Consider the following 24,778-nt stretch of genomic DNA (forward strand, 5'->3'; position numbering starts at 1 on the left):
CAGCTTCGTCAACTAAGTTGGAAGGCACCTAATGCTGATAATCTCGACACCCTTTCCGTCGCTATCTGAAATATTTCAACGCATCTGGAGAAGCTGGAGTTAGATTTCGTACACTGGCAAAAACTTCAGGATGACCTAGGTTATTACGATGATAACGATGACACTAGTGGCATTTTGCCACAAAATTACTTCATTCGCAGAGTTCTCTTTTTGAATAAACGCTCTCCGCGTCCTTTGTTACCAGCAATCCGCGTCCTATCCCTTTCACAGGTGCCTATTGCAGCTGAGATGACAGACGTCATCAATTTCGACATCCTCGTTTCCCTGACGCTGCGGATCTGCCTCGGCTGGGACCGATTTTTACAGCGTGTCATACAGCTCAACGTTCCGATGAATCTGAAAACACTCGAGATTCAAGAATCGAGCAGTGTATCATGTAGCTGGACGGAGGATATCCTCGCAGATTTCCTGAATGCATTTGAGGGACTTGAAGAGCTTTACATAAGTCACGTAAGGCCGGTTCCAGGCCTTGGTTTCTGGAACCGTATCATCCATCGCCATACAACGCTCAAAAGGTTTGTACATCACCAGAGAACCATCGATATTGACGATGAGTCACCTCACTTTGAAGAGGAGCATGACTTATCCGATCTTGCCATTCTCGGACGCGAATTGCGCCAGATAAAAGAAGCCCCTTCGCAGAATCCCTTGGCTTGGCTCAATCTTGAATTCATTGGACTAGCCTGTGTCCCTGAACGTTTGGTGAGTGCCTGCGATCTCCCTCCCATATGCCAGTGCTAAGGGCAACATCCTGTAGAAATACCTGCTGCTTCCTTTCAAGTCAAAGACCTCCTTGAAGGTACTCCACATTCGCCAGTCAGGTTCAGACCTTAAACACTACGCATCCTGGGCCGTGGAGGGGCAGGATCGTACCTCGAGACAAGGAAGCGTGGCTTCACATGATAGTATGGAGTCTTTACCCTGGACTGACTCAAGCGTCACAAGTCTACCTACCGAGATGGAGGACGCGACTGTAAGACACGAGGCATGGCTTAGGCATAGAATGCGGAATGAATTTTGCCGCTTCGCTGAGTGGGTGTTTGGACCATATGGAATTAGCTCGCTGCGGATCATGGCATTCGGAGACTTTGCCTATGGAGGCCGCTCTATCACGAATAATTTCCTTTTCGGCAGAAACACAGAGGGAAACAGCCATTTCCGCCTCCTCAGCGAATACGAACCAGAGTGGAAGAATATCCGAGACGAGTATCGCCATGCATTAGGTGCTTGTCCAGTTGAAGCACTTCTTGGAGATTGATACGGCTAAGGTGCAAGGAATCTGGTCCTCGCACTCCAACCACACCTGCCAGAAAGGCTTATGTCGTACACCATATCTAGCCAATCAGCGGCCTCATTTCAATTGGGTGGAATAGGTGTAATCAGCTCCACCGATATTGCTACGCTGTTCAAGAGCCACCGGGGCCGGTCTAGCAAAGACGGACGACTTATCTAGGCCAGGCTCTAAGACAGCATGTCCTCATATCATCTCACGGCAATCACACGATATTAAGACTCTTTGAAGGCGAGAGAGCATTCAATTGATCTGGTCTTCATAGCTAAATGTCTGCGCCCTATGTTGGACTTGATGATGACGGACTCTCGGGGACTATCGGTCCCCGACAAGTCTTCAGTTTTGTGCAGTACCGAACCTGCAGGGACTCCTTTGAACGTTTAGGGAATTGGCGACTGTGTCCTTGGTGAATTCGGTGAATTTCTGTCCACGGTAGCTGCTGCTCTTCCTTCAACACAGCGATTAGTTTATCTTCATCCGGTGTAAATTTGGCTCTTCTTGTGCAGTCGTCAATTGCCCGCTTAGGACGATCTGAGCCATCGGGCTTATTGGGAATTGCCCGGCTAAGTTGACTGTGTGTTACGCATAGGTTCCAGTCAAACTGCAACTGAAACGTAGCTACACCGTTTAATGTGATACGTTTCAGCAAAACATTATGTAGTGGCCACTCTCCAAACTCCGCCATACCAACATTATCCTGAGAATCGGTAGTCGCAGTGTCAACAACTGGCGACTCGGGGATGCTTAGCGCTGGCGTCGATGCATGGGGCTCAACCCACATCGTACTCTCTACCGAACAACAGCGGCTTCCGCTTTCTTCATCGCGCTCTTCGCCATCCTTGGACAATCGATCTGCTTTGCGTCGTTTCGGTAACGGCGGCTCCACGGAGTTGTTTGCCAGCTGGTTTCCACCTGTGAGGTGTAGTTCACAGCCTAGAGCAGGACGATGCTTATCCGCCTTAGCTGTCCTACCATCGCTAGCAACATGCAGAACCTCTTTGTCGGCCATCGAAACCCGCTTGCACGACGTTTGGTTGGGATTTGCGGCGCTCTCGCGGCATGCCCGAATTTCTCCCGGGTCGCTTTTACTCCTTGCCGCCCGCGCCCGACAAGACAGGTTCGAAGCCGCCGAGAAGTTGGTGGGGCTATTGGAAGCATAGCAATTCGGTGCCACACTAGGTCCATCTTGGGAGAACAGAGAACTTTCGGAAGAGACAGTGTCTGGTGCGTCTGGTGGGTTGTCAAGATCAATGAGAGGATAGCAAGTTGAGTCACAGCCGGGGGCAGGACCAATGAGAGCAGGGTCAATGGGGTATAGCTCGTCAAGCATATCCTCGTCCGGTGTCGTAATATGTGTAGATTGAGATACACCAGATGTTGAAGACGGACTTGGAGGACTGGCTAGTTGAGGCGGCAAAATCTCCCCGCCATGCGTCTTCCCGAGGCCGGATACTATCGTCGGAGCTTGTTGCTGAAATCCATCAATCCCCATCCCGCATTCAAAGCTCGATGTTCTGGGCCTCGCTAATTTCTTATCAGTTCTGGCTTTGTCGGAAGGCAAACTATAACATTCACTTACCCACATTATCTACCAAGAACTCTGGCTGAAGAGGCATAGTCGGAAGTCCAACCGCATTGCCCAGTTGCCAGGCTTCCATATTACCCCCAGCATTAGCAGTATTATTGCCAGTGCCGTCTGTTGATTTACAATTGGATATGCAAGTCGGCTCATCCGTAGATCTTTCGTAGACAGTTGGTGAAACGATAGGTTTAGATCTCGTAGAGCGAACACGAGTCCTAGGTTTCCTGCGTGGTTGTGTCCAGAAAAATTGGTTGTCTAGAGAGACTATAGACGCCATCGGGAGACACTAAATGTCGGTAGAATAAAATGCAAGTAAATTAGGACTCTTAACGAAGTGATAAGATAGATAGATTTTTCGCTTATTCGAGGTAGTAATGTATTAATCGTACGGTAGAGTAGTTGAGAGAATGAGTTTTACAGACTGAATGCCGCTATGAACTGCAGCCAGCCATTTTATACTCGTTTGGTTGTAAACGTTCGTGGCTGACCCGAGCTAGTCCTAAGCAAGGCATTTTGTCCATGCATTCCCCACCAGTCTAAAAATACAGCAAACCAACACTCTGACTCCCAGCGATACTGTAGCACTTTAAACGCGGATATTCGTATCACGATTTTTATCTTGGGAAACTTCCGACTGCTAGACCAGCGTAATTTTTTAATTCGCTAGAGCCGTCCGCGAATCTTGGCCGTATTCGTGAGAGAATGCATTAAGACCCCCCGGTAAAAAGTGTATAAATCATCGCGTCCAGTTGAGAAACTGTAACATGGCCGCTATCGTAGGATAACGCCTGTGGCGCCGATGAAGGTGTAGACGGAAATTACATTACAAAATACACGCTTGTGCCATGGGCGGCGGAGTTATTTGATTGGGTCGAGAACGGTAGATCGTCGTGAAGGCAAGGCAGACTGTCGACAATACATGCTAGCTGCATGAAGCTGAACCGTACGGCTGCATGTGTGACGAATTCAACCATGAAGCAACATCACATGGTTCCAGACATGGTCTTATAATGGTTTCAGCTCGGTGGGTTATCGTACGATTCGGAGATGACGCGTAAGCTCGTGAGGTTGCAGAAGGCGAGGTGGCAGTCCAAGCCGTGCAGGTGGGATGTTAGCCAGGTTGTTGACTTCCTGCAAAGTCGGAGTCAGACTGCCGTTGGCAGCCATTAAGTTTCTGCTACTCTAACGGCCTTAGCCAACTCCCTTAGAAGAGATAGCCGAATGGCCGTCATAACCAGTTCATTTGTCCATTTCAATTTAAAAATGTGAAATTTGGCGAAGTATGGTGGATGGGTCTGAGAACTTAAACCGGGGGCTACCGGCGGAACCAGTGGCTGGAACGTAGGCCGAGAAAGGGGCTCGGTAATGTCCGTCAATTTGACTTGTTAGCCGTGCGTTGGCATGCACGTAGAAAGCAACGACGCCAAAAGGGTCAGAATGACAGGGAGGAGGGGGTGAAGGAAAGAGTTAAGTTGAGGACGACGAGGAGAGGTGAGCGAAGGAGGGAGAGGGGGGGTTCTTTATAGGTGTGGTCAAAAGCAGCGACGCGACCGACATGGGTGGGGTGGGTGCCGCCAAACCCGGCGGGGAAGGCCGCGACACTAAGATAATATATAATTAATAAAAAAGAAAAGTTATATAATATTTAACTTAAAATATTAAAGCTTTTTATTTATTATATATATAACTTATTCTCTTTAAGTTAATTTACGTATTAAATAAGTAATTTTTTATTTATATTATAATTAACTTAATTTAAGTAATAAATATAAAATAAATATTTATATTAATATTATACTTATTTAATAAAAGATAACTTATATTATTAAGTTTATTTCATATATTTAAGTATTTAAGTACCTTTTATAACTTATATAAGTATTATTATTATATTATTATTAGAATATTAATATTTAAAAGGTAATCTTTTAATAATAATAATTATTAATTACTCTTATAATTATAAATTAATATAAAAAAATAATTTATTAATATTTTAATTAATAAATAATATTAATTATAATAATTAATATTATAATAAATACTTTAAAAGTACTTTAATAATATAATACTTAATTAAATAATAAGATAATTTTAAGTTATTCTTAAGATATTTTAATATAAAAGTTACTTTAAAATTTATTATTAAAAGTTATAAATATCTTTTAATATATTTTAATATTTATAAAAAAAAGCTTAATAAATAATATAAGAATACTTAAAGTTTATTACTTTTATTTATAAAATATAATATTATTAATAAAAATAATTATTAAAAATAATTTATAAAATAATTATATCTTTTAAAAGTTAAAGTTAAAGACCTTAATAAATAACTTACTTATAATATATAATTATTAATAAGTTTTATTATAGCTTTAATAATATATTTTTATATACTTTTACGTAAATACCTTTTAATAATATAATATAATTATATTACTTAATTATTTAAAAAATAATAAGCTTAAATACACTTAATAATATTAATTTATATACTTAATATTAATTAAAGTAAGTAAAGTTATAATAATATATATATCTTTATCTTTATATAAAAGAGTATTATACTTCTTAGCTTTTTTCTTTATATTATTAATTACTTATTATAAAATTATATATAAGACTTTAAATAAGCTAAAATTCTATATATTAGCTTAACTTTATATAGTCTCTTAAATAATATTAAAATATTAATATATAAATTATATTATATTTTAAGAGTTTAAAAGTATTAAGCTATTATTATAACTTATAAAATTTATAAGCTATAAAAAAATTATATTAATATTAATAAAATAATTAACTTATTTTTAATTCTTATTATTAAATTTACTCTTTTAAAAAGTTATATTAATATTAAAAAAGATATTAATTAATTAATAAAGCTTATAAGCTTATAATAATATTAAAGTAATTAAATTTTATTAAGTAATAATATTATATATTAATTATAATAAAGCATGCTTTAAGTGTAAGTTATCTTATATATTTATAAAAGCTACTTATACCTTATTACTTTAAAAAAAATATAAGGTAAAATTTTAAATTTATAAAAGTATTAATAAAAATAATTAATAAAAATATTAAATTTATAATAATAAGATATATAAGAGTATAAATAAATATCTTATATCTTAAAAATAATAATTAAAATTAAATTTATATGTATTTTACTTATACTTTTAATAATATCTTAAAGATAACTCTTAAGATTATTATTAAGCTTAATAATTTCCTTTATTTTAAGCTTATAAGTATTATTTTAATAATTTATACTCTTTTTAATTATTATTATTTTAATAGTATAAATAATCTTCTTAATAATAAGATTTAAAATATACTATTACGAACGACACTGCATAAGACACGGGACGGGACCGCACCAGCTAAAACAGGCATGACCCGTAGGCATAAGAAGAAGGTAAGAGCACGTAACTAGCCACGTAACCTAAGAGGCGATTAAAGAGGTTAATATTTAAATATATTAATTAAAGAGAATTAAACTAATTAAACCTTAAGCTAATTAATTAAGGTTTAAAGAGATTAATAGTTAAGCTAATTAATTTAAAACTATAATAAAGAGATAAATAAGTACTTAAGAAGAAGATATTCCTATAATTAAATAATCTAGATCTTTATTAATTAATTTAAGTAATAGTCTTACTATTAAGAGTTATACTCTTAATAGCCTTATTATAATACTACTTAAAAAGTTACTTTATAGTATTTAACCTAACTTACTTTTTAAGAAATAAACCTATTATACCTTATAACCTAAGCTATTATTATATTTTAATTAATTCTATTTAATAAGTTACCTTAAAACTTTAAGTAATAATAACTTTTAAGATATTTACTTTAAGTAAAAAGACTATTAACCTTAGGAAGATAATAAAGTACCTTTATAATAAGATTATTAAGCTTAAGAAGTAGAATTAATAGCTTTTTAACCAATAAAATAATCTCTATAAAAAACTTAAGGTATAAGAAGAGAAACTTATAATAATTTAAAATCTTATACTTATATCCTTTATTAATAATAATAATATATTAAAATTCCTTAAGCTTAAATTATATAATAATTATAAAGGTAATATAAGAAACTTTCTTATATAAGCTTAAGCTTACCTATAAGTTAACGAAAAAATCTATATAACACTTAAGTTATAAATTCTTTATATTAGTAACCTCTTAACTAAAAAAGTAATAGAATAGTAAAAGCTAACCCTTTACGTATATCTTAAGTATAGCGTTAAAGCTAAAGTAAAAGTTATTTACATTTTCTTTAATTATAAAACCTTTAAAGAATAACTTCTCGCTATATTTAAAAATCCTAATAAGTATAAGAAAGCTATATAATAACTTACTTAACTTAAGTAAACTAGATTTATAGCTTATTATATTAAGAAGTTTAAATATATTATAATAAAACTTAATTAAAATACTAAACCTAAAATAAAAGTTTTTTATTAAGGACTTAAAGAAGAAGTAAAGAATAATATTTATTAAGAAGATTATTCTAAGTTATTTAATAACTTTATTAAAATAATTATTAAGGTAAATAATCGTTTATATAAGTAATATTATGAAAAAAGTTATAGGAAATTTAAATTATATACTAGATTTAATAAACCTAATAATAGTAAGTTACGTTAAATATTAATAGTATATAAGTATTACGCTAAACCTATAGAACTTAACGCTATAAATAAGAAAAGGGGGAAGACTTATTATAATTATAATAGAACTAAACACTTTATAAATAAATGTAAAGCTTTAAAAAAGCTATAAAAGCTAATTTCTAAAGGTAGAAAGCTTTATACTATAAACTAAGAAGACTTACCTACGCGAAATCTTAGTATAATAAGTAATAAAGAAAGCCTTATATTAGTAAATAATATTAATTTAAATAAAGATTAGAAATTTAAAACCTAACTAATACCTAATAACTTTTAGAAATACTAAATACCCTTACTAAAAAGTAAACCTTTACTAGAATAAATCTAAGAAGAAAAGAATTATTTAATTAAGAAAAATAAACCTAAAATTAAATATAAACTTTTTAATTAAACCTTTTATTATAATAATAATTATTACACGTACCTTAATAGTAAGTAAGGTAATAAATAGTTTTTATAAGAATAAAAGGGAAGAAGAATAACCCTTATAATACAATTAAAATTATAATAAACTAATTTAAAGATATTAAACGAAAAGTTATATTATATTAAGAATAATATATATACTACCTAAGCTATAACCTTATAATATAAGAAGAAAGGGAATTATATAACTATAAGTAACTCGCTTAGCTTAAGTTTAATTAATATAAATAATAGGTTAAGCAATTATTAAGAAAGCTCTAATAATACGTTAAAAGATAACCGTTAATAATAGCGCCTAAAATAACGCGCTAAAGAATAATATAAGAATAGAATTAATAAATTAGGAAATAATAACTATTATTATAATTAAAACCGATTTCTTAACGAAGATTTAATAGGTCTTTATATACTATAAATATTAATAGTATAATATATCTTATAATTAATATAACTATAATAAAATAAAAGATTTAAGTAATAATTAATAGTAGAGTATAAGAAAATTTTATCTTACTAAATCTCGTTAATAAATTATAATTACCTTAAATACCTAAAGATAAGCCTTATTAACTTATAACTATAAAAGAAACTATAGTAAAGTATAGCTAAGAAGTAATTAATATAAAAGTAGCGTAACTTCTCGTTAATATATAAGGTATAAAACACTAGGTTATATTAAATATTATAGTAATTTTAAAACACGATATTATATTAAAAATACCCTAGTTATAAGCAAGTAATCTACGAGTTAATTAAAGAACTAGCTAACTTTAATAGAATTTACTAGAATACGGTTATAAAGCTAAGAGTAGCCTATAAAGAGCACCTTATTTAAACTATAATAAGCCTTTAAAAATATATGTAATTACTAGAGAGCTAAAAGCTAAGATAATAGAGATTCCTAAGAAATACTTAAAGTATAGTAAGCTATTTAATAAAGAGCTAGAAATAGAACTACTAGAGTATTTACGCTAGGATTATAAGATTAAACTCTAGCTTAGTATTAAATTAACGTTTAATAAAATTTATTCTTAAAACCTTAAAGTAAAATAAAGCACTTAAGAAGTATTTAAAGAATATACTATAAAAGGGATATATAAAACTATTAAAGTCTCTAGTAGAATACCTAATCCTATAGGTATTAAAGAAGAATAGGAAACTATAATTATACATTAATTATTAACACTTAAATAAGATTATAATTAGGAATTAATACCTGTTATTACTTATAATAGAAATTAAAGATAAAGTTAAAAAAGCTAAATAGTTTACTATACTTAACTTAAAAGAAGCTTATAACCTTATATAAATAAAAGAAGGCTACAAGTAAATAATAGTATTTTAAACTAGTAAAGAATACTATAAATATCTAGTAATACCTTTTAAGCTTACTAACGTACTAATAACCTTTTAAAGAATAATTAATATAATCTTATAGAAATAACTAAAAGTATTTATAGTTATATACCTTAATAATATTCTTATTTACTTAAATACCCTTAAGAAATATAAATAATATATATATAAGATACTATAAACTTTATAGGATAATAAACTCTTAATTAAAGCCTTAAAATACTAGTTCTACTAGAATACTATACACTTTTTAAGGTACGTGCTTATATACGAAGAAATATAAATAAGCTTAAATAAGATTAAAACTATTAAGAAATAGCTTATATTAAAGAATCTAAAAGAAGTTAAAGGATTTATAGTATTTATAAACTTTTACTATAAGTTCTTAAGCGAATATAAAGATATTTTATAACCTCTTATAAACCTAATAAAGAAAGAAGTTAGCTTTTAATAGAATAAACTAAAAGCTATAGTATTCTAAAAGATAAAAGATTTAATTATATTAAAACCTATATTAAAAGCACTTAATTAAAATAAACCTTATAAGCTTAAAATAAACGCCTTAAACTTTATACTAGGCGAATAGCTTAAATAATAAGATAATTAAGAAAAACTATACTTAATTATATTCTTCTTAAAGAAACTCTATAAACCTAAACTTAATTATAAGATTTATAATAAAGAACTTATAGCTATTATTAAGTGCTTTAAAGAATAAAGATACTATCTTATAAAAGTAAAGTATTAAATTAAGGTTTATATTAACTATAAGAATCTTATATTATTCTTAATTAAAAAGAATTTAAATAAACGATAAATTAAATAATATAAAACCCTTATAAATTATAACTTTAAGATTATATACTATAAAGAATCTAAAAATAAAAGAGTAAATACGCTTAGTTAAAGAGAGAACTTAAAATTAAATAAGTAAGTAAGTAATACACCTCTACTACGCGCTACTAAGAATAGAAACCTTATATTAAGTACCCGAGAAATTAATATAATATAATAAGTTAAGCTAAATAAAACATAAATATATTAAATTACATTATATATTAATAATAATAACTATTTAAATAATTAAGAAATAAAAACGCATTTATTTAAGAAAGGTAAGACCTTCTTATATAATAAATAATAGTATATTTCTAGTACACTTTAAGAATAGCTTATTAAGGAAATATACGAGCACCTATTACACGAATATTAAGGTATAAGGAAAATAATTAGTAGGCTAAGAAGATTATATAACTTCTTAAAAAGCAGAAAAATAATATAAGAAGTTATTAAGAAATGTAACACGTGTAATAAAGTAAAATTAACGCGATACGCATTATACAAAGAATTATAACTAATATTACTACCTAAAAAAGTATAGTAAACTATTATAATAAACTTTATTATTAAACTACTAAAGTTAAAAGAACCTATAATAGAAGTAACTTATAATAGTATTCTAATTATTATAAATAAACTTATAAAATACGCCTATTATATTCTATATAAGAAATTAAGTAATACTAAGAACTTAGCGTATATATTCTTTAAAATAGTTATTATATAGTATAAATTACTAATAAAGCTTATATTAAATCGCGATAAATTATTTACCTTAAACTTTTAAAAATACCTTATAAAAACTATAAAGATTAAATAAAGCTTATTAATAGTATTTTACCTATAATTAAATGGATAAATAAAAATCTTAAACTAAATACTTAAATAATATTTATAAAGCTATATTAACTACTAATAGAATAATTAGGTAAAATAGCTACTACTAGTATAATAGGCTTATAATAGCTTTAAGATTAATAATATAAAGATATTATTATTTAAGGTAAATTACGAATTTAACTCTATTATTAAAATATATATAATATAAAATATAAACGCGCTAATAGCTATAACGTATATAATAGCTATAATAGAAATATAAAAACACTTATAATAAAAATAAATATTTTTATAGAACTAAATAAAATACTACGCGAATAAAAAGAGATTACTAGTATTAATTCTAAAGAAGAGATATAAAGTATACCTTATTTATAAAAATATTAAAACTAAGTAACCTAATAATAAACTTAACTAAAAGAAGATTAAACTATTTCTTATTAAACGAAAAATCTTAAATATTAACTATAAACTATTATTACTAAATAAAATAAAAATCTATTCTATATTTTATATATTACTATTAAAGAAAGTATTAAATAAATCTATAATTACTATAAATATTATAATAAAAGATACTAATAAATATAAAGTTAAACGAATACTTAAAGTATAAGAAGATATAAAGAATTATTATTATCTTATTAAATAAAAGGGATATTTAAACTTTAAAAACACTTAAAAACTAGCTAAAAATCTTATAAATTACTTAACGTTACTTAAATAGTTTTATTTCTAAGAAACGTATTCTAATTAATCTTTTAAGTACCGCTTAATAACTTAATACTAAATTTAATATCTAAGAAATAAACTAAAATAAGATTTAAATTCTTAAAAGAAGTAAAAAGAACCCTTATAATCTTTTAAAGCTATTTTACTTTCTTACATTTCACACGTTTTAACTCTTTAATATTATTAATACTACGCGTAATTACACGTATTATTTTCTTAAACTATAATTTCTTTTATTTTTATAAATATAAGACCTTTTAATTCTTAGCTAAGACACGCTTCTTAGCTTCTTTAAGCTCTCTCTTAAGCTTATAATATTAATTCGTAATACTATAAAGCTATTAAGGGGTTACCCCTATAATGTTATAATTCCCTTACTTATCTATTATACACTTTATATAATAACTTAAATTAAAAACGAAGGCTTTATATTAGGAAAATTCTATATAAGCGTAATAAGTATAAGCCTTTATAAGGGATAAAGATAAATTATTAATTATTATAAAAAGAAGATTATTCTAATAAAGGGAAGAAGTAAATAAAGCTTTAAACTACTATTTTAAAATACAATTAATTAATATAATAGTATATAATAATAAAAGAAAGAAAACGCATAACACTTAAGCTAGCCTATTTTAATAGCCTTAAGAATAAGACTAATAAAGAAGAGGTATAATATTATAAATAATACTATATAAGATACAAGATAAGATTATATTAGCTAGAATAGGTATAACCTATAGGTATAAGAAGAAGGTAAAGGCACGTGACTAGCCACGTAACCTAAGAGGCGATTAAAGAGGTTAATATTTAAATATATTAATTAAGAAGAATTAAACTAATTAAACCTTAAGCTAATTAATTAAGGTTTAAAGAGATTAATAGTTAAGCTAATTAATTTAAGACTATAATAAAGAGATAAACGAGTACTTAAAAAGAAGGTATTCCTATAATTAAATAGTCTAGATCTCTATTAATTAATTTAAGTAATAGTTTTACTATTAAGAGTTATACTCTTAATAGCCTTATTATAATACTACTTAAAAAGCTACTTTATAGCATTTAACCTAACTTACTTTCTAAGAAATAGACCTACTATGCCTTAAAACCTAAGCCACCGTTACATATACGTAATATAATAAATAAAGTAAATTTTAAATTATTATTATTTAAAAGAAATATATTATAAAATAGCTTTATAAAGATACTTTATCTTAAGGTAAAAGCTATTATTATTAATAATAAATTTAACTTTCTTTAATAAGTAATATAATTATAAATTATTCTATTAAAAATAATAAATAATCTTTTAATTTTATCTTTCTTTAAATATATTCTTAAATATATTAATTAAATTAAGAGTAATTACTTAAAGATTTTACTTTATATTAATAAAGTAATATAATATATTAAGTATTATTTAAGTTTAAATATTTTTAATTTAATTATTAATTATTAATAATATTTATAATTCTTTTATAATATATTATAAAAGAGATTATTATATTAATATAATATAATTATAAATATATTTTATTATTAATAAAGTATTAAAAATTATAATACTTAAGTAAAGAAATTTAAGAATATTATTAAAAGTAAAGTTTATAATAATATTTATAATTAAATATATTTAAGTAATAAAAACTAATAACTTCTTTTATATTTATTAGTATTATTTTAATATTTTAACCTATAAATTAATTAATAAAATTAATATATATAAATAATATATTACTTACTTTAAATTCTTATTTTATATCTTTAAAAGGGTTTAATAGGCGATTAATTTTATAAAACTTAACTTTAATAAGATATTTTAATATAATAAATATATTATTATTAATTTAAGAAGTAAATAAGTAAGTAAGTATAATATAATAATAATTATATATAACTTTTAATATATTATTAATTATTATATATCTTATATAAAGAACTTTTATATATAAAATTAATAAGAGAATTAAAATATTCTTCTTATAATTAAGCTTAATAATAAACTTATTAAATAAGTAATTATTTATTATTAATAAAATTTAATTATTAATTATTAAGTTATAAAGTTTAATTATTAAATAAAGTCTTTTATATTATATAAAAGATAATTAATATTTATAATTCTCTTTAAATTAATATTTAATAAGTAAATTATTAATGAATAAAAAAGAGAAGAATAAATACTTTTAAATATTATTATTAAAATTAAAATTTATAATAAAAAGAAATAATAAAAAAGATTTAATTTTAAAGCTTTAATAAAAAGATAATAAGTAAAAATAATATATAAAATTTCTATTAAGTAAAAATAAACGTGTAACTTATAATAAAGTAATTAATAAATAATTTTATATAAAATTTTCTTATTATAAGATTATATATTTTTATTTTTTATTTCTTTTTACTCTTAAGTTCTTATTTATTAAATATAAAATAATAATTTTACTTATATAAGTATTAATTAACTTAAGTAATATATAAGTAAGTATTATATATTATATTTCTTATTCTTTTAAATATTTAAGATAAGTTTAATTATAAAGTAAAAGATTAAAATATATTATTATATAATAAAATTTAAGTTAATATTAAATTATAAAATCTATTAATAATACTTAAAAGATAAGTAAAATATTATATATAAGTTTACCTTATATATTTATTTAATAAATAAATATTAATATTTCTCTTTTTAATAAAACCTATAATAAATCTTCTTAAAAAGGTATATTAAAAGACTAATATTATAATTAAGTTTATTTTAATATATTATTAAGAGAATTATATACTTAATTAATCTTATAATAAAGTTTCTTATAATAATAATATATATAATTTATAATATATTAAAATTATATAATATAATAATTATTACTTATATAATTAAGTTAAATCTTTAATAATAAATAAATTAAAAAGAGAAAAGAGTTATTTATATTACGTATAATATTTTATATTACTTATAAGTTATAGCCTTATAAGATAATATAAGTTAAAAGTTATTAAATTTATATTATTAAAAAGTTAAGCTAATAATTAATTATTAAAATTAATTAATAAAAATATACTTATAATTTATTTATTATCTTTAATATTTTTATTTTATAATATTATTAAGAATTTTTTAAATCTTTAACTTTAAATTAATATTTAAAATAACTTTTTTATTTTATTTTTTAAGTATTTAATACTTTATATTCTTTAATTCTTTTAAGAGTTACTTAAAACTTTTAATTACTTTAATAATTTAATTATTAAATATAATAGATTAAAAATAAGTTAAATTAAGTAAGTTCTTTTACTTTAAGAATATAAGAAGTTAAGTTATATTAAGATTATATATATAACCTTAATTATAAATATTATAAATTATATTAATTTTACTTAACTATTAATATAAATAATATAAGTAATTAACTTATATATATTATTTAATTAAAAACTTTTAATAGATTTTATAATATTACTTAAAAATAATTAATAAAAATAATTATAATAATTAATTATTAAAAGTAAGTATTTTATTATACTTAATACTTATTAACTTAACTTATATAATATTTTTTATAATATAAGTAAGTAATAAAGTATTAAATTAATAACTCTATTAAATTAAATACCTTTAAAGTATTAAGTTATAAAAGACACGTAAAATTAATAATATTAAATATTTATTATAATAGTTTAATATAAAGAAAACTTATATAATATTAAATTATTTATACTTTAAAATAATAATCTCTCTCTTATAATTAAATAAATATATATAAAATTATTAAATTTTAAATTAGATTATCTTTAATATCTTAATAATTATATTATATATAAGCTTAAATATAATATAATTATTATTTTAAATTAATATTTATAATATAAATAAAATAATATAAATAAAACTTACCTTAATTTTTTTAATTTAAATATCTTAAAAGCTTATTTTTATCTCTTAAATATTTACTTTTAAAATACCTTTATTAGAATTTTTTATTATATTTATATAATTTATAATATTATTATTAATATTCTTTTAATTTAAATATAATTACTTCTTTATATTAAATTAATTAATATAAATAATTATTATAATTAAATAATACTTATTATTTTACTTAAACGCGTTACTTAACTTTTTCTTTAAGAGTATTATATATTACTTTTAATACTTTCTTATACTTTATAATATTATATAATATTTTTAGTTTATAATATTACTTAATAAGTATAATATTTCACTTATTTTCTTATTTATACTTAATAAAGGTTAATTATAATTAATATTCTTTTACTTACTTTATATATACGTTTTATAAAAGCTTAAACTTAACTTTATACTTTTTATTACTTAAATTAAAAGGTTAATTTAATAAGTAAAAATAATTAATATAATTATATATATTATTATAAAAATATTAGAATTAATTATAATTATAATATTAAATTAATATAATATTATATTAAAATAAAACCTTAAAAAAAAAATTTATATAATTATAAGTATAATTATTAAAAATAATTAATAAAATCTATATTTTATAATAAAAATAATATAAAAAAATATATTAAAAGTAATAAAATAATATATAAAAAGTTAAAATATATAAAATTTAATAATAAAATAAATATAAGAGTAAGGTAAATTATATACTTAAAGACTTTTCTTTTAATATAGCTTTTATTAGCTATTAAAATTATATACTTATAAGCTTTATTTTTAATATAACTTTTATTAGCTATTAAAATTTTCTTATTACTCTTTTTTTTTTACTTTATTACTTTTTATTATTAATTTTTCTTACTTATAATTACTTTAATAAGTGTTTTTATTAATTATTTTTATTAATTATTTTTAATAATAATATTATAAAGTATTTTAAGTAAAAATATAATAATTATATGTAATTAATTTAAGAAAATAATAAGTAAAAGGCTATTTAATTAAGTAATTTTAATTAAAAAATTATATTACTTTAAATCTAATAATAAGTATATATAATTATTATAAATAATTATTATAACTTTAACTTTAAATTAATTATAATACTTTAAAAAATTTAATATTATTAAAGAAATATTTTACTTATTATTTTAAAAGTATTATTTTAGCGCTTAATAAAAGAGATTATTAATAATATAAGTACTTTTATTTCTTATTAAAATCTTAATATAATTTAAGTCTTATAAAAGTTAATTAAAATAATATTAATTTAAATATTAATTAATATATAAATTATATATATATTTAATTACTTATTTACTTATTATACTTAATTATAAATATTTTAAGTTAATATATAAAGTATATTATAATTATATTTAAAAACTTTTATACTTTATATAATATATTAAATATCTTTTAAAAGTAAAATATTACCTTTTTATAAGATTATATAAAAGATTTATATAATTATATTTATTTATAATAATTATTTATATTAATTATTTTATAAGTAATTATAATAATTTATAATAAAGTAAAGAATTTAAGAATAAAGCTTATATAAAACGTTTATTAATAAATAAAGAATAAAAATATAAAGAAAAATTAAATAATATTAAAAGAAAAAAAATACTTAAACTTATATATATAAGAGAAGATAAAAAGATAATAATTAAATATAAGAAATATTAAGAATAAAAGAAAAAGAGAAAAGAAAGAAAAGAAAAGAAAAAAAAGAAAGTAATAATTAATTTTATTAACTCTTTAATTAACTCTTTAAAACTTAATAATTAAAGTTATATTAAATATTAAAAGATAATACTTTAAACTTAAAACTTATTATAAATATAATTAAATATTAAAGAGTTAATATTAATTATTATAATTAATTATTATAATTAATTTAAGAAAATTAATTTATATTATTATATTATATTATTATATATTTTATAAGTATTTATAAGATACTTATTTTTTTCTTAAGTTACTTATAATATACTTAAATTACTTATATAATAAAATAAGTAACTTATAAATAATCTAAGAAAAACTTAAATACCTACGAGTACCTATAAGTACCCGTTTTTACACTCTATATAGGAGCACGTACGTAGAAGAAGTAGTAGACTCCCAATAAAGGTAGCATCCTCATGTCCAGCTTCCGAACGAGGCGCCTCTCGGCAGCTTTGTCGATAGAATCATCGTTGGGGTACCGTTCCAAAGCTTCGATGTATAAACTCGCATCAGGATGGTTGACTGCTTCCACCTCCGGAATTTTGAGTTCATGTTCGAGATTATCTCCATCATTGTCGAGCTGCTTAGGTCTTTCGGCATCCATCGTCTGGGCCCTGCAGTGGTAGACGTTTAAAGTCGCCCCAGAAGACATCCCCATGGTATTGACTGCCATGAGGTCGGCGCACATTTATACATCTGCGATGTCCAAGACATCTGTCGGGTAATGAAAACGACGGGGCCGACGTCTGAATCCCCAGCACAGTTCCCGGCCTTGTTCCCGAAACGTGGGGATCCCCAGATTCCCGACGTGCCACTGGCAAGGCGTAAGGCTGGTGGAAGTCTCAAAAACTTTTGCTCTTGCCACTCGTAGTTTGAGCCACGTCTTCCGCAATAAAGCCAATGGTGGCTGGGCTAAGTATGCAGCAGGCAAAGTTATCATGCCCAACGGCTGTTGCTATTCATTGGTTGTGGCGAAATCACGGGCTGATTTCCCAGACGTCATTGACTCTTCTTCTTCTGGCATTGTAGCTCGAGGGCGGCATGGGCTTGCGACAAGACCAGTAGCCGACTGTTGATGTTGTTCAGATTTTAGATTCAGGCATGAGTTGAAAGAGCAAGTTTGATAGCGTGCTAGAAAAAATTCAAACTTTTGCTTTGCGAATTGCGGCAGGAGTTGATCTTTCCTTACCCTAGATGTCAAGTCATGCTGGTTACGACTATGGTTGGCCTTCTCATCCCTTAAAAAACAGATTATGCGGCAAAAAGATAGCCCCCCGCCACTTGTGCATTCGTCCGTATCATGGAGCACCATGACTTTGCTGCCAGCGCGTAGAATGGTTGGTGATTGTGGTGCGAATGGCGGCAACTTATACACCGGTCGAGAACCACAGCAAACCCTAACCCTGGTTACCTGTTGACGAATGTGGGCAGCACCATAGAGCAATTGCCCAGCAATCATCGCAGCGCGCTCAATTTTCGCTACACACTGCCAGTCGGCAGAACAGACCGGCCGTCGGAGAAGAGGCTGCCGCGTTTTGAGCGGAGTTTGCTGCATGAGCCGTGCATATGTGCCGGACAATAGCACAATGAGGTACTAGATGCAACCTTGGGCTGGTGACTATCGATGCCCTTTGTCCTCGTGGCCCTGTAAGCGAAGTTGCTTCTGGGCTTCGCTTCCATGCTCTCATGCTGCCCTCAGTGCGAGGAAGCCCTATCCCACCTTTTCTATTGGAGCCAAGTTTGAGTGGCTGGCAGGTCTTGGCCAGAATGATGTGAGGTTATTGCTTGCTTGTTCCAACGCCACCATGTGCATCGGCATCTTTCAAATCCGTAAAGCTGTTTTCTCTCTCTTTGCTGAAGCTGCTCCGCGTACAGCAGCAACTCAATGTTTGCCGCAAGTTGGCATACACACATACATGTATAAGACGCCTGGGATGTTAGTTATATAGCTTGGTTCCCAGAAAAGAGGCAACATGGCTGGGAGCTTAAACGTAGCATTCGGTTGGAACCCTCGGAACCCCTAGAAGTTAGAGTCCCATGGCTGATAGTGAACCGCAGCGGATTTTTAGCCTTTCGGATGCAGCCAGATCCGGCCCAACGTCAATGCCAAGTGTTGCTGGGCTTCTAGCCGAGATTCCCTCTGTCGAAGGGCTTTTTGCCAGTGTCTCCGGAGTCCGAACAAAGTCGCAGGGGCGGGTCCCGGGTCTTGTTGGCTATCCTGGCAACCATCCAGATCCTGGACATAACTCAAGGGGGGTTTTTTGTAATGACTGACGGAGAAGTGGACCAAGTCTAGCAACACCTCCAGATTTGCCTTTGGCCGTGTAACTACGTAGTTGCTTCGTAACTACTTCGCACCGTGGCCAATTTAATTGACAAACCCTTGTATACCCATGCTGTACGACGAGGCAACATGTAAAAACATGTAGAAACCGACCACACATGTCTTATCACCCTAACGGAGTCGGTCAGCCGTCGTCACACTTCTACTGGGAACGATGCCGGCGGAGTTTGTTGGCCCTTGGGTTCCCAAAACGGAATATCCGACCAAACTAAAGAAATTGACCATCGTTAGCAAAGGCCTTCGACCTGTCCCTGGACCAACGTGTCTTCGACTTGCCATCTAGCATAGAACTTTTGGCTGTTGCGATACAAGTTGCCTCATAGCATGTTGAAGTAAATTGCTCACCAAATAGCAGCAACGCCGCGCAGACGGCGGCCTCGAAATTAGCTAGCCATGGCTTCTGCCAGCTTTGACTATCTGCCAGACAGCATGTCGACCACGTCTGACGCGGAGAAAGCAGAAAAACCAGCATCTGTGGATACGGCTTCAATCCATAAGAAAGAGGACGTTGGCGTTGATGAGAGACGCTTTTCAGTATCTGGCGCAGGCAACCTGTCTCTTGACGATGTCGCCGCCGTGGACGTCCGGATTCGAGACCTTTCCGTGTCGGTCAACACAGCGCCGTCGTGGCTCGAACCGGCTACATACCAGGACTTGTTCCATGCCAAGTTCAACACCACGCCGCGTATTAAGCATCTTCTCGAATCTGTTGCTGCGCATCTACAACCGGGAACGCTAACAGCCATCATCGGCGGAAGTGGTTCCGGAAAGACGACGCTGCTCAACACCATGGCCGAGCGCATCATCAGCCCAAGACTAACTCAGAAGGGCCATGTGGTGTTTAACAGTCAGACAGGCGTCCATAACATTCGCCACGCCTACGTCATGCAGCAGGACACTCTACTCCCGACCTTGACGGTGCGAGAGACTCTCCATTATTCTGCGGCGCTACGGCTTCCCTCGACCACGTCTGCTGAGGATCGACATCGTGTTGTTGAAGAGGTCATTCGCGAACTGGGACTCAAGGAATGCGCAAATACCAGAATTGGCAACAGTCAACACCGTGGGTGCTCTGGAGGAGAGAAGAGACGGGTCAGCATTGGTGTGCAACTCCTCGCTAATCCCTCTGTTCTATTCTTGGATGAACCGACGACCGGACTTGATGCTACAAGCGCCTTTCAACTTGTGCGGACTCTAAAGGCCCTTGCTCAAAAAGGCCGAACAGTGATTACAACCATTCACCAACCTCGCTCTGAGATTTGGAACCTGTTTGACAACTTGGTGGTATTGTCCAAGGGTGGTCCGGTATACGCAGGTCCTATCCCGGACTGTCTTCCCTGGTTCAAGGGCCAGGGGTTCCCGTTGCCGCCTTTCGTCAACCCCGCCGAGTTTATCATTGACATTGCAGCTGTAGATAACCGGACTCCCGAGCTTGAAGCTGATACTAGTGCCAGAGTTCGTGACCTCAAGGCAGCCTGGGCAGAAGAGAGCGCCAAACGCTACCCGCCACTCCTCCAAGTTGTCGACAACAAGAACCGTAAACAAAGCTCAATTGCGAAAACCCATGCGAGCTTCTTCCGCCAACTGCAAGTCTTGACGGACCGTACCCTCAAGGTGACGTACCGTGACCCGTTGGGCATGGCAGCTGCAATAATCGAAGCAGTGCTCATGGGGATTGTTACGGGGTACATTTTCTTCGATCTCGGCCGTGACCAGGCCGGAATTCGATCTAGGGAGGGAGGTCTCTATACGGCGGCCGGTCTGCAGGGATATTTGATACTTCTCTTCGAGGTGTACCGCATGACCATCGACATCCCAATATTCGACAGAGAGTCATCAGACAATCGTGTCGACTCCTTGCCATATGTTCTCTCGAGGCGACTGGCCAGACTGCCCACCGAGGATCTTCCGGTGCCGTTTCTCTTTTCCGTGCTGGTATACTTCATGGCTGGATTTGAGCGGACAGTGAGCAAGTTCTTTGTATTCTTTGCAATCACCCTTGCCAACCACTTTGTGTCTGTTTGTTGTGCAATGACCTGCGTCGTGGCAGTCAGACACTTTGCCGGCGCGAGTCTGATTGCTAATCTTGCCTACACGATTCAAAGTATTGCTTGTGGAATGTTTGTTCAGGTGAACACCATGCCCGTCTATGTCAGATGGATCAAGTGGATAGCCTACAATGTGAGTCTTGGCCGTCGTTGCGTCACCACATTCAGCTAACTGTTGCCACAGTTCTACGCTTTCAGCGCATACGCAGGAAACGAATTTGAGGGCAATTTCTATGACTGCCCCCTCCCAGGGGGTCAATCGAACCCAGCTTGTAACCAGTACAGCGGTGACTATGTGATGGCATCGCTTGGGTTCCCTGGCCACTGGGTAGCTCGACCCATCATCATTCTCACGTCCTTTATAGTCTTCTTTATCAGCCTATCCGTCTTCGGACTGCACTTCCGAAAAGTCGAAATCACTATTGCCCGCGCACGTTCACCAGACACGGATTTGTCCGCCGGCAAAGAGAAAATGACAGCCCAGTCTATTTCAGAAGTCCGAGCCATTGACCTGGGCCTCGACAGCTTTGCCCTGAGCCTCGACAAGAGAAACATGTTACGGCAAGAAGCTACCCCGAAGGACAATCTTAAATCCGGTCTCAACCACGTTCAAGGCAGGCGTGTTGAACGTCATCATGGGTCCATCGGGAAGTGGCAAGACATCGCTTCTCAACGCCATGGCGCTGCGACTGCGAAACTCGGTCGGAACCAAATACCGGCCGTCTGGAAGATTGACCTTCAACAGCGCCGTGCCTTCCGACTCGGTCATTCGATCAGTCTGTTCCTACGTCTGCCAAGATGATGACGCTCTGCTTCCGTCCCTGACGGTACGCGAGACCTTGCGATTTGCTGCCGGACTCCGGCTCCCTTCGTTTATGAGCACCGAGGAGAAATACCGTTGCGCCGAAGACGTGCTTATGAAAATGGGCCTCAAGGACTGCGCCAACAATTTGATTGGCAGCGACATGATCAAGGGCATTTCAGGCGGTGAAAAGCGCCGTGTCTCCATTGCTGTACAAGTTCTCACGGATCCTCGAATTTTGCTTCTCGACGAGCCAACTTCTGGCTTGGACGCTTTTACCGCAAGTTCCATCATGGAAGTGCTGCAAGGGTTGGCGAACGAGGGGCGGACGCTCATCTTGACTATACATCAAGCCCGATCGGATCTATTCAAACACTTTGGGAATGTGCTTCTTCTTGCGAGGGGAGGGTTCCCGGTATATGCGGGCCCCGCGAAGCAAATGCTGGGATACTTTGGCAAACATGGATACGATTGCCCCCAGCACACGAATCCGGCCGACTTTGCGCTCGATATGATTACTATAGATCTTCAACAAGATGATCGCGAAGCAGAGAGTCGGGCGCGAGTACAGACGTTAATAGAACACTGGGGCACTGGTGGACCGGATGAACTGGACAGCACGGTGAACCGGCGGTTATCTGAAATCCAAGAGGCAGATGAGCCAAGTGAGAAGCCATCCGAGCTTCCCGTCCAGAATGTGAATGGCGAAGAGAAAAAGCCAACGACGAAAAGTATCTTGGCCACCGCGGGAGAGGGCCAAACATCTAGTGGCTCGCAGGCACCACCGACTCGACGGTCTTTCAACAAGGCCAAGGTATCTACGCCTGCGGAATTAGGAGCCCTCGTGCGCAAACGTGCATCAATCTTCATAGCACTGCCACTTCTGCTTCGGCGAGCCGTCATCAACACTCGCAGACAGCCGCAGCTCATCATGGCACGCACCATGCAGGTTGTCGGGCTCGCAGCCGTCTTCACGCTCTTCTTTGCACCGGTAGGCAACGATTACTACGCCATTCAAAACCGCATGGGCTTCGTCCAGCAGATAGGAGCATTTTACTTTGTCGGCATGCTGCAAAATGTCGCCGTGTATCCGAATGAGCGAGACGTCTTTTACCGCGAGGATGACGACGGCGTGTATAGCGTCGAGGCCTTCCTCGCCTCATACACATTAATCGAAGTGCCCTTCGAAATCATCAGCTGTCTTCTATTTGGCGTCTTGGGCGCCTTTGCAATTGGACTTCCGAGAACAGTTACCATGTACTTCGTCTGCGTCTTCGCCTGCTTCGGCGTGGTGTCTTGTGGAGAGAGCCTGGGAGTCATGTTCAATACCCTTTTCGCTCATACAGGCTTCGCGGTCAACATCATGGGCATCTTGCTCTCTGTGGCAAACTCCATGTCCGGAGTGCTTTCCATCAACATGCCGGACTTGTTCAAGGCGGTCAATTACCTGTCCCCCATTCGGTACGCGACCCGGTCCGTCGCTCCGTACTCGTTGCGAGATATCAAATTTACATGCAATAGTGCGCAGCGGCTTCCAGACGGAAGCTGTCCCATTGAGACGGGTGAAGAGGTGCTGGATTTGTACAACTTTAATGTCGACCCTGTTGTCAATGTTGCGTGTATGGCGGCGTGTATTGTGGCATACAGGCTCACAGCTTGGGCACTGTTGAAACTTATGAGGGCGCGCTGGGCGGATAGAAAGAGGCGAGAGAGCAGTGAAATTAAACCGTGAAACCGTAGCGAGGCTCAGAGGTTCGAGGGGTATTTAGCATTCTGACAAAATTAATTAGTAGATGAGAGCAGCTTTGGAAGGAAGCATTTCTAGGACACTGATGATGAGTTGCTCAGCTGCCACAAGAGAAATCGTCTCACAGTACCAAATCTCACAGTCGATACCATTCCGGCGCAGTAAATCTTTGATGTGGTCATGTCTCCTAGTGCCGCATTTTGGGGTAAGTAAAAAATTGTTTTGTGACCATCAGATACACACTTGGAACCCTTGGGGTGGAAGTGCGAACTAACGTAGTAGTGAACCGGTTGCACCATCATCGCCCTCTGAATATCATTCAACAAAAAAGATCCAGCATTTCGCTGCGAGAAAATT

At 31.4% G+C, this 24,778-nt stretch overlaps 4 protein-coding genes across 4 annotated transcripts; 2 read left to right on the forward strand and 2 right to left on the reverse strand.

Moving 5' to 3' along the window:
- Window positions 1–288: 288 nt before the first annotated feature.
- Window positions 289–1,318, forward strand: J3458_021673 (uncharacterized protein; the record flags this gene model as incomplete). The annotated part of the gene is made up of 2 exons (XM_066122683.1): window positions 289–762; window positions 818–1,318. 2 exons carry the CDS (start codon window positions 289–291, stop codon window positions 1,316–1,318), a joined length of 975 nt encoding a protein of 324 aa, XP_065972245.1.
- Window positions 1,319–1,348: 30 nt separating this feature from the next.
- J3458_021674 (uncharacterized protein) lies at window positions 1,349–4,405 on the reverse strand. Its single transcript, XM_007814033.2, has 2 exons — window positions 2,931–4,405; window positions 1,349–2,875 (listed from the first exon to the last, which is right to left on the reverse strand). Exons 1-2 carry the CDS (start codon window positions 3,208–3,210, stop codon window positions 1,632–1,634), a joined length of 1,524 nt encoding a protein of 507 aa, XP_007812224.2. The 5' UTR covers window positions 3,211–4,405; the 3' UTR covers window positions 1,349–1,631.
- Window positions 4,406–17,838: 13,433 nt separating this feature from the next.
- J3458_021675 (uncharacterized protein) lies at window positions 17,839–18,168 on the reverse strand (the record flags this gene model as incomplete). The annotated part of the gene is made up of 1 exon (XM_066122684.1): window positions 17,839–18,168. The coding sequence occupies one exon, from the start codon at window positions 18,166–18,168 to the stop codon at window positions 17,839–17,841; it is 330 nt and encodes a 109-aa protein (XP_065972246.1).
- A 2,785-nt stretch (window positions 18,169–20,953) lies between these two features.
- Window positions 20,954–24,579, forward strand: J3458_021676 (uncharacterized protein). The gene is made up of 2 exons (XM_007809655.2): window positions 20,954–22,005; window positions 22,057–24,579. Exon 2 carries the CDS (start codon window positions 22,508–22,510, stop codon window positions 24,404–24,406), a length of 1,899 nt encoding a protein of 632 aa, XP_007807846.2. The 5' UTR covers window positions 20,954–22,005; window positions 22,057–22,507; the 3' UTR covers window positions 24,407–24,579.
- Window positions 24,580–24,778: the final 199 nt, after the last annotated feature.

The sequence above is a fragment of the Metarhizium acridum genome (genome assembly GCF_019434415.1).
Source record: "Metarhizium acridum strain ARSEF 324 chromosome Unknown scaffold_586, whole genome shotgun sequence".
NCBI lineage: Eukaryota > Fungi > Ascomycota > Sordariomycetes > Hypocreales > Clavicipitaceae > Metarhizium > Metarhizium acridum.

What these genes read in the sequence shown, in the direction of transcription:
- J3458_021674 (XM_007814033.2), bottom strand. Translation starts at nt 3,210, where the DNA reads ATGGCGTCTATAGTCTCTCTAGACAACCAATTTTTCTGGACACAACCA. An exon ending in GTTCTTGGTAGATAATGTGG is followed by an intron (nt 2,876 to 2,930) that starts GTAAGTGAATGT and finishes ATAAGAAATTAG; the next exon opens with CGAGGCCCAGAACATCGAGC.
- J3458_021676 (XM_007809655.2), top strand. Translation starts at nt 22,508, where the DNA reads ATGGGTCCATCGGGAAGTGGCAAGACATCGCTTCTCAACGCCATGGCG.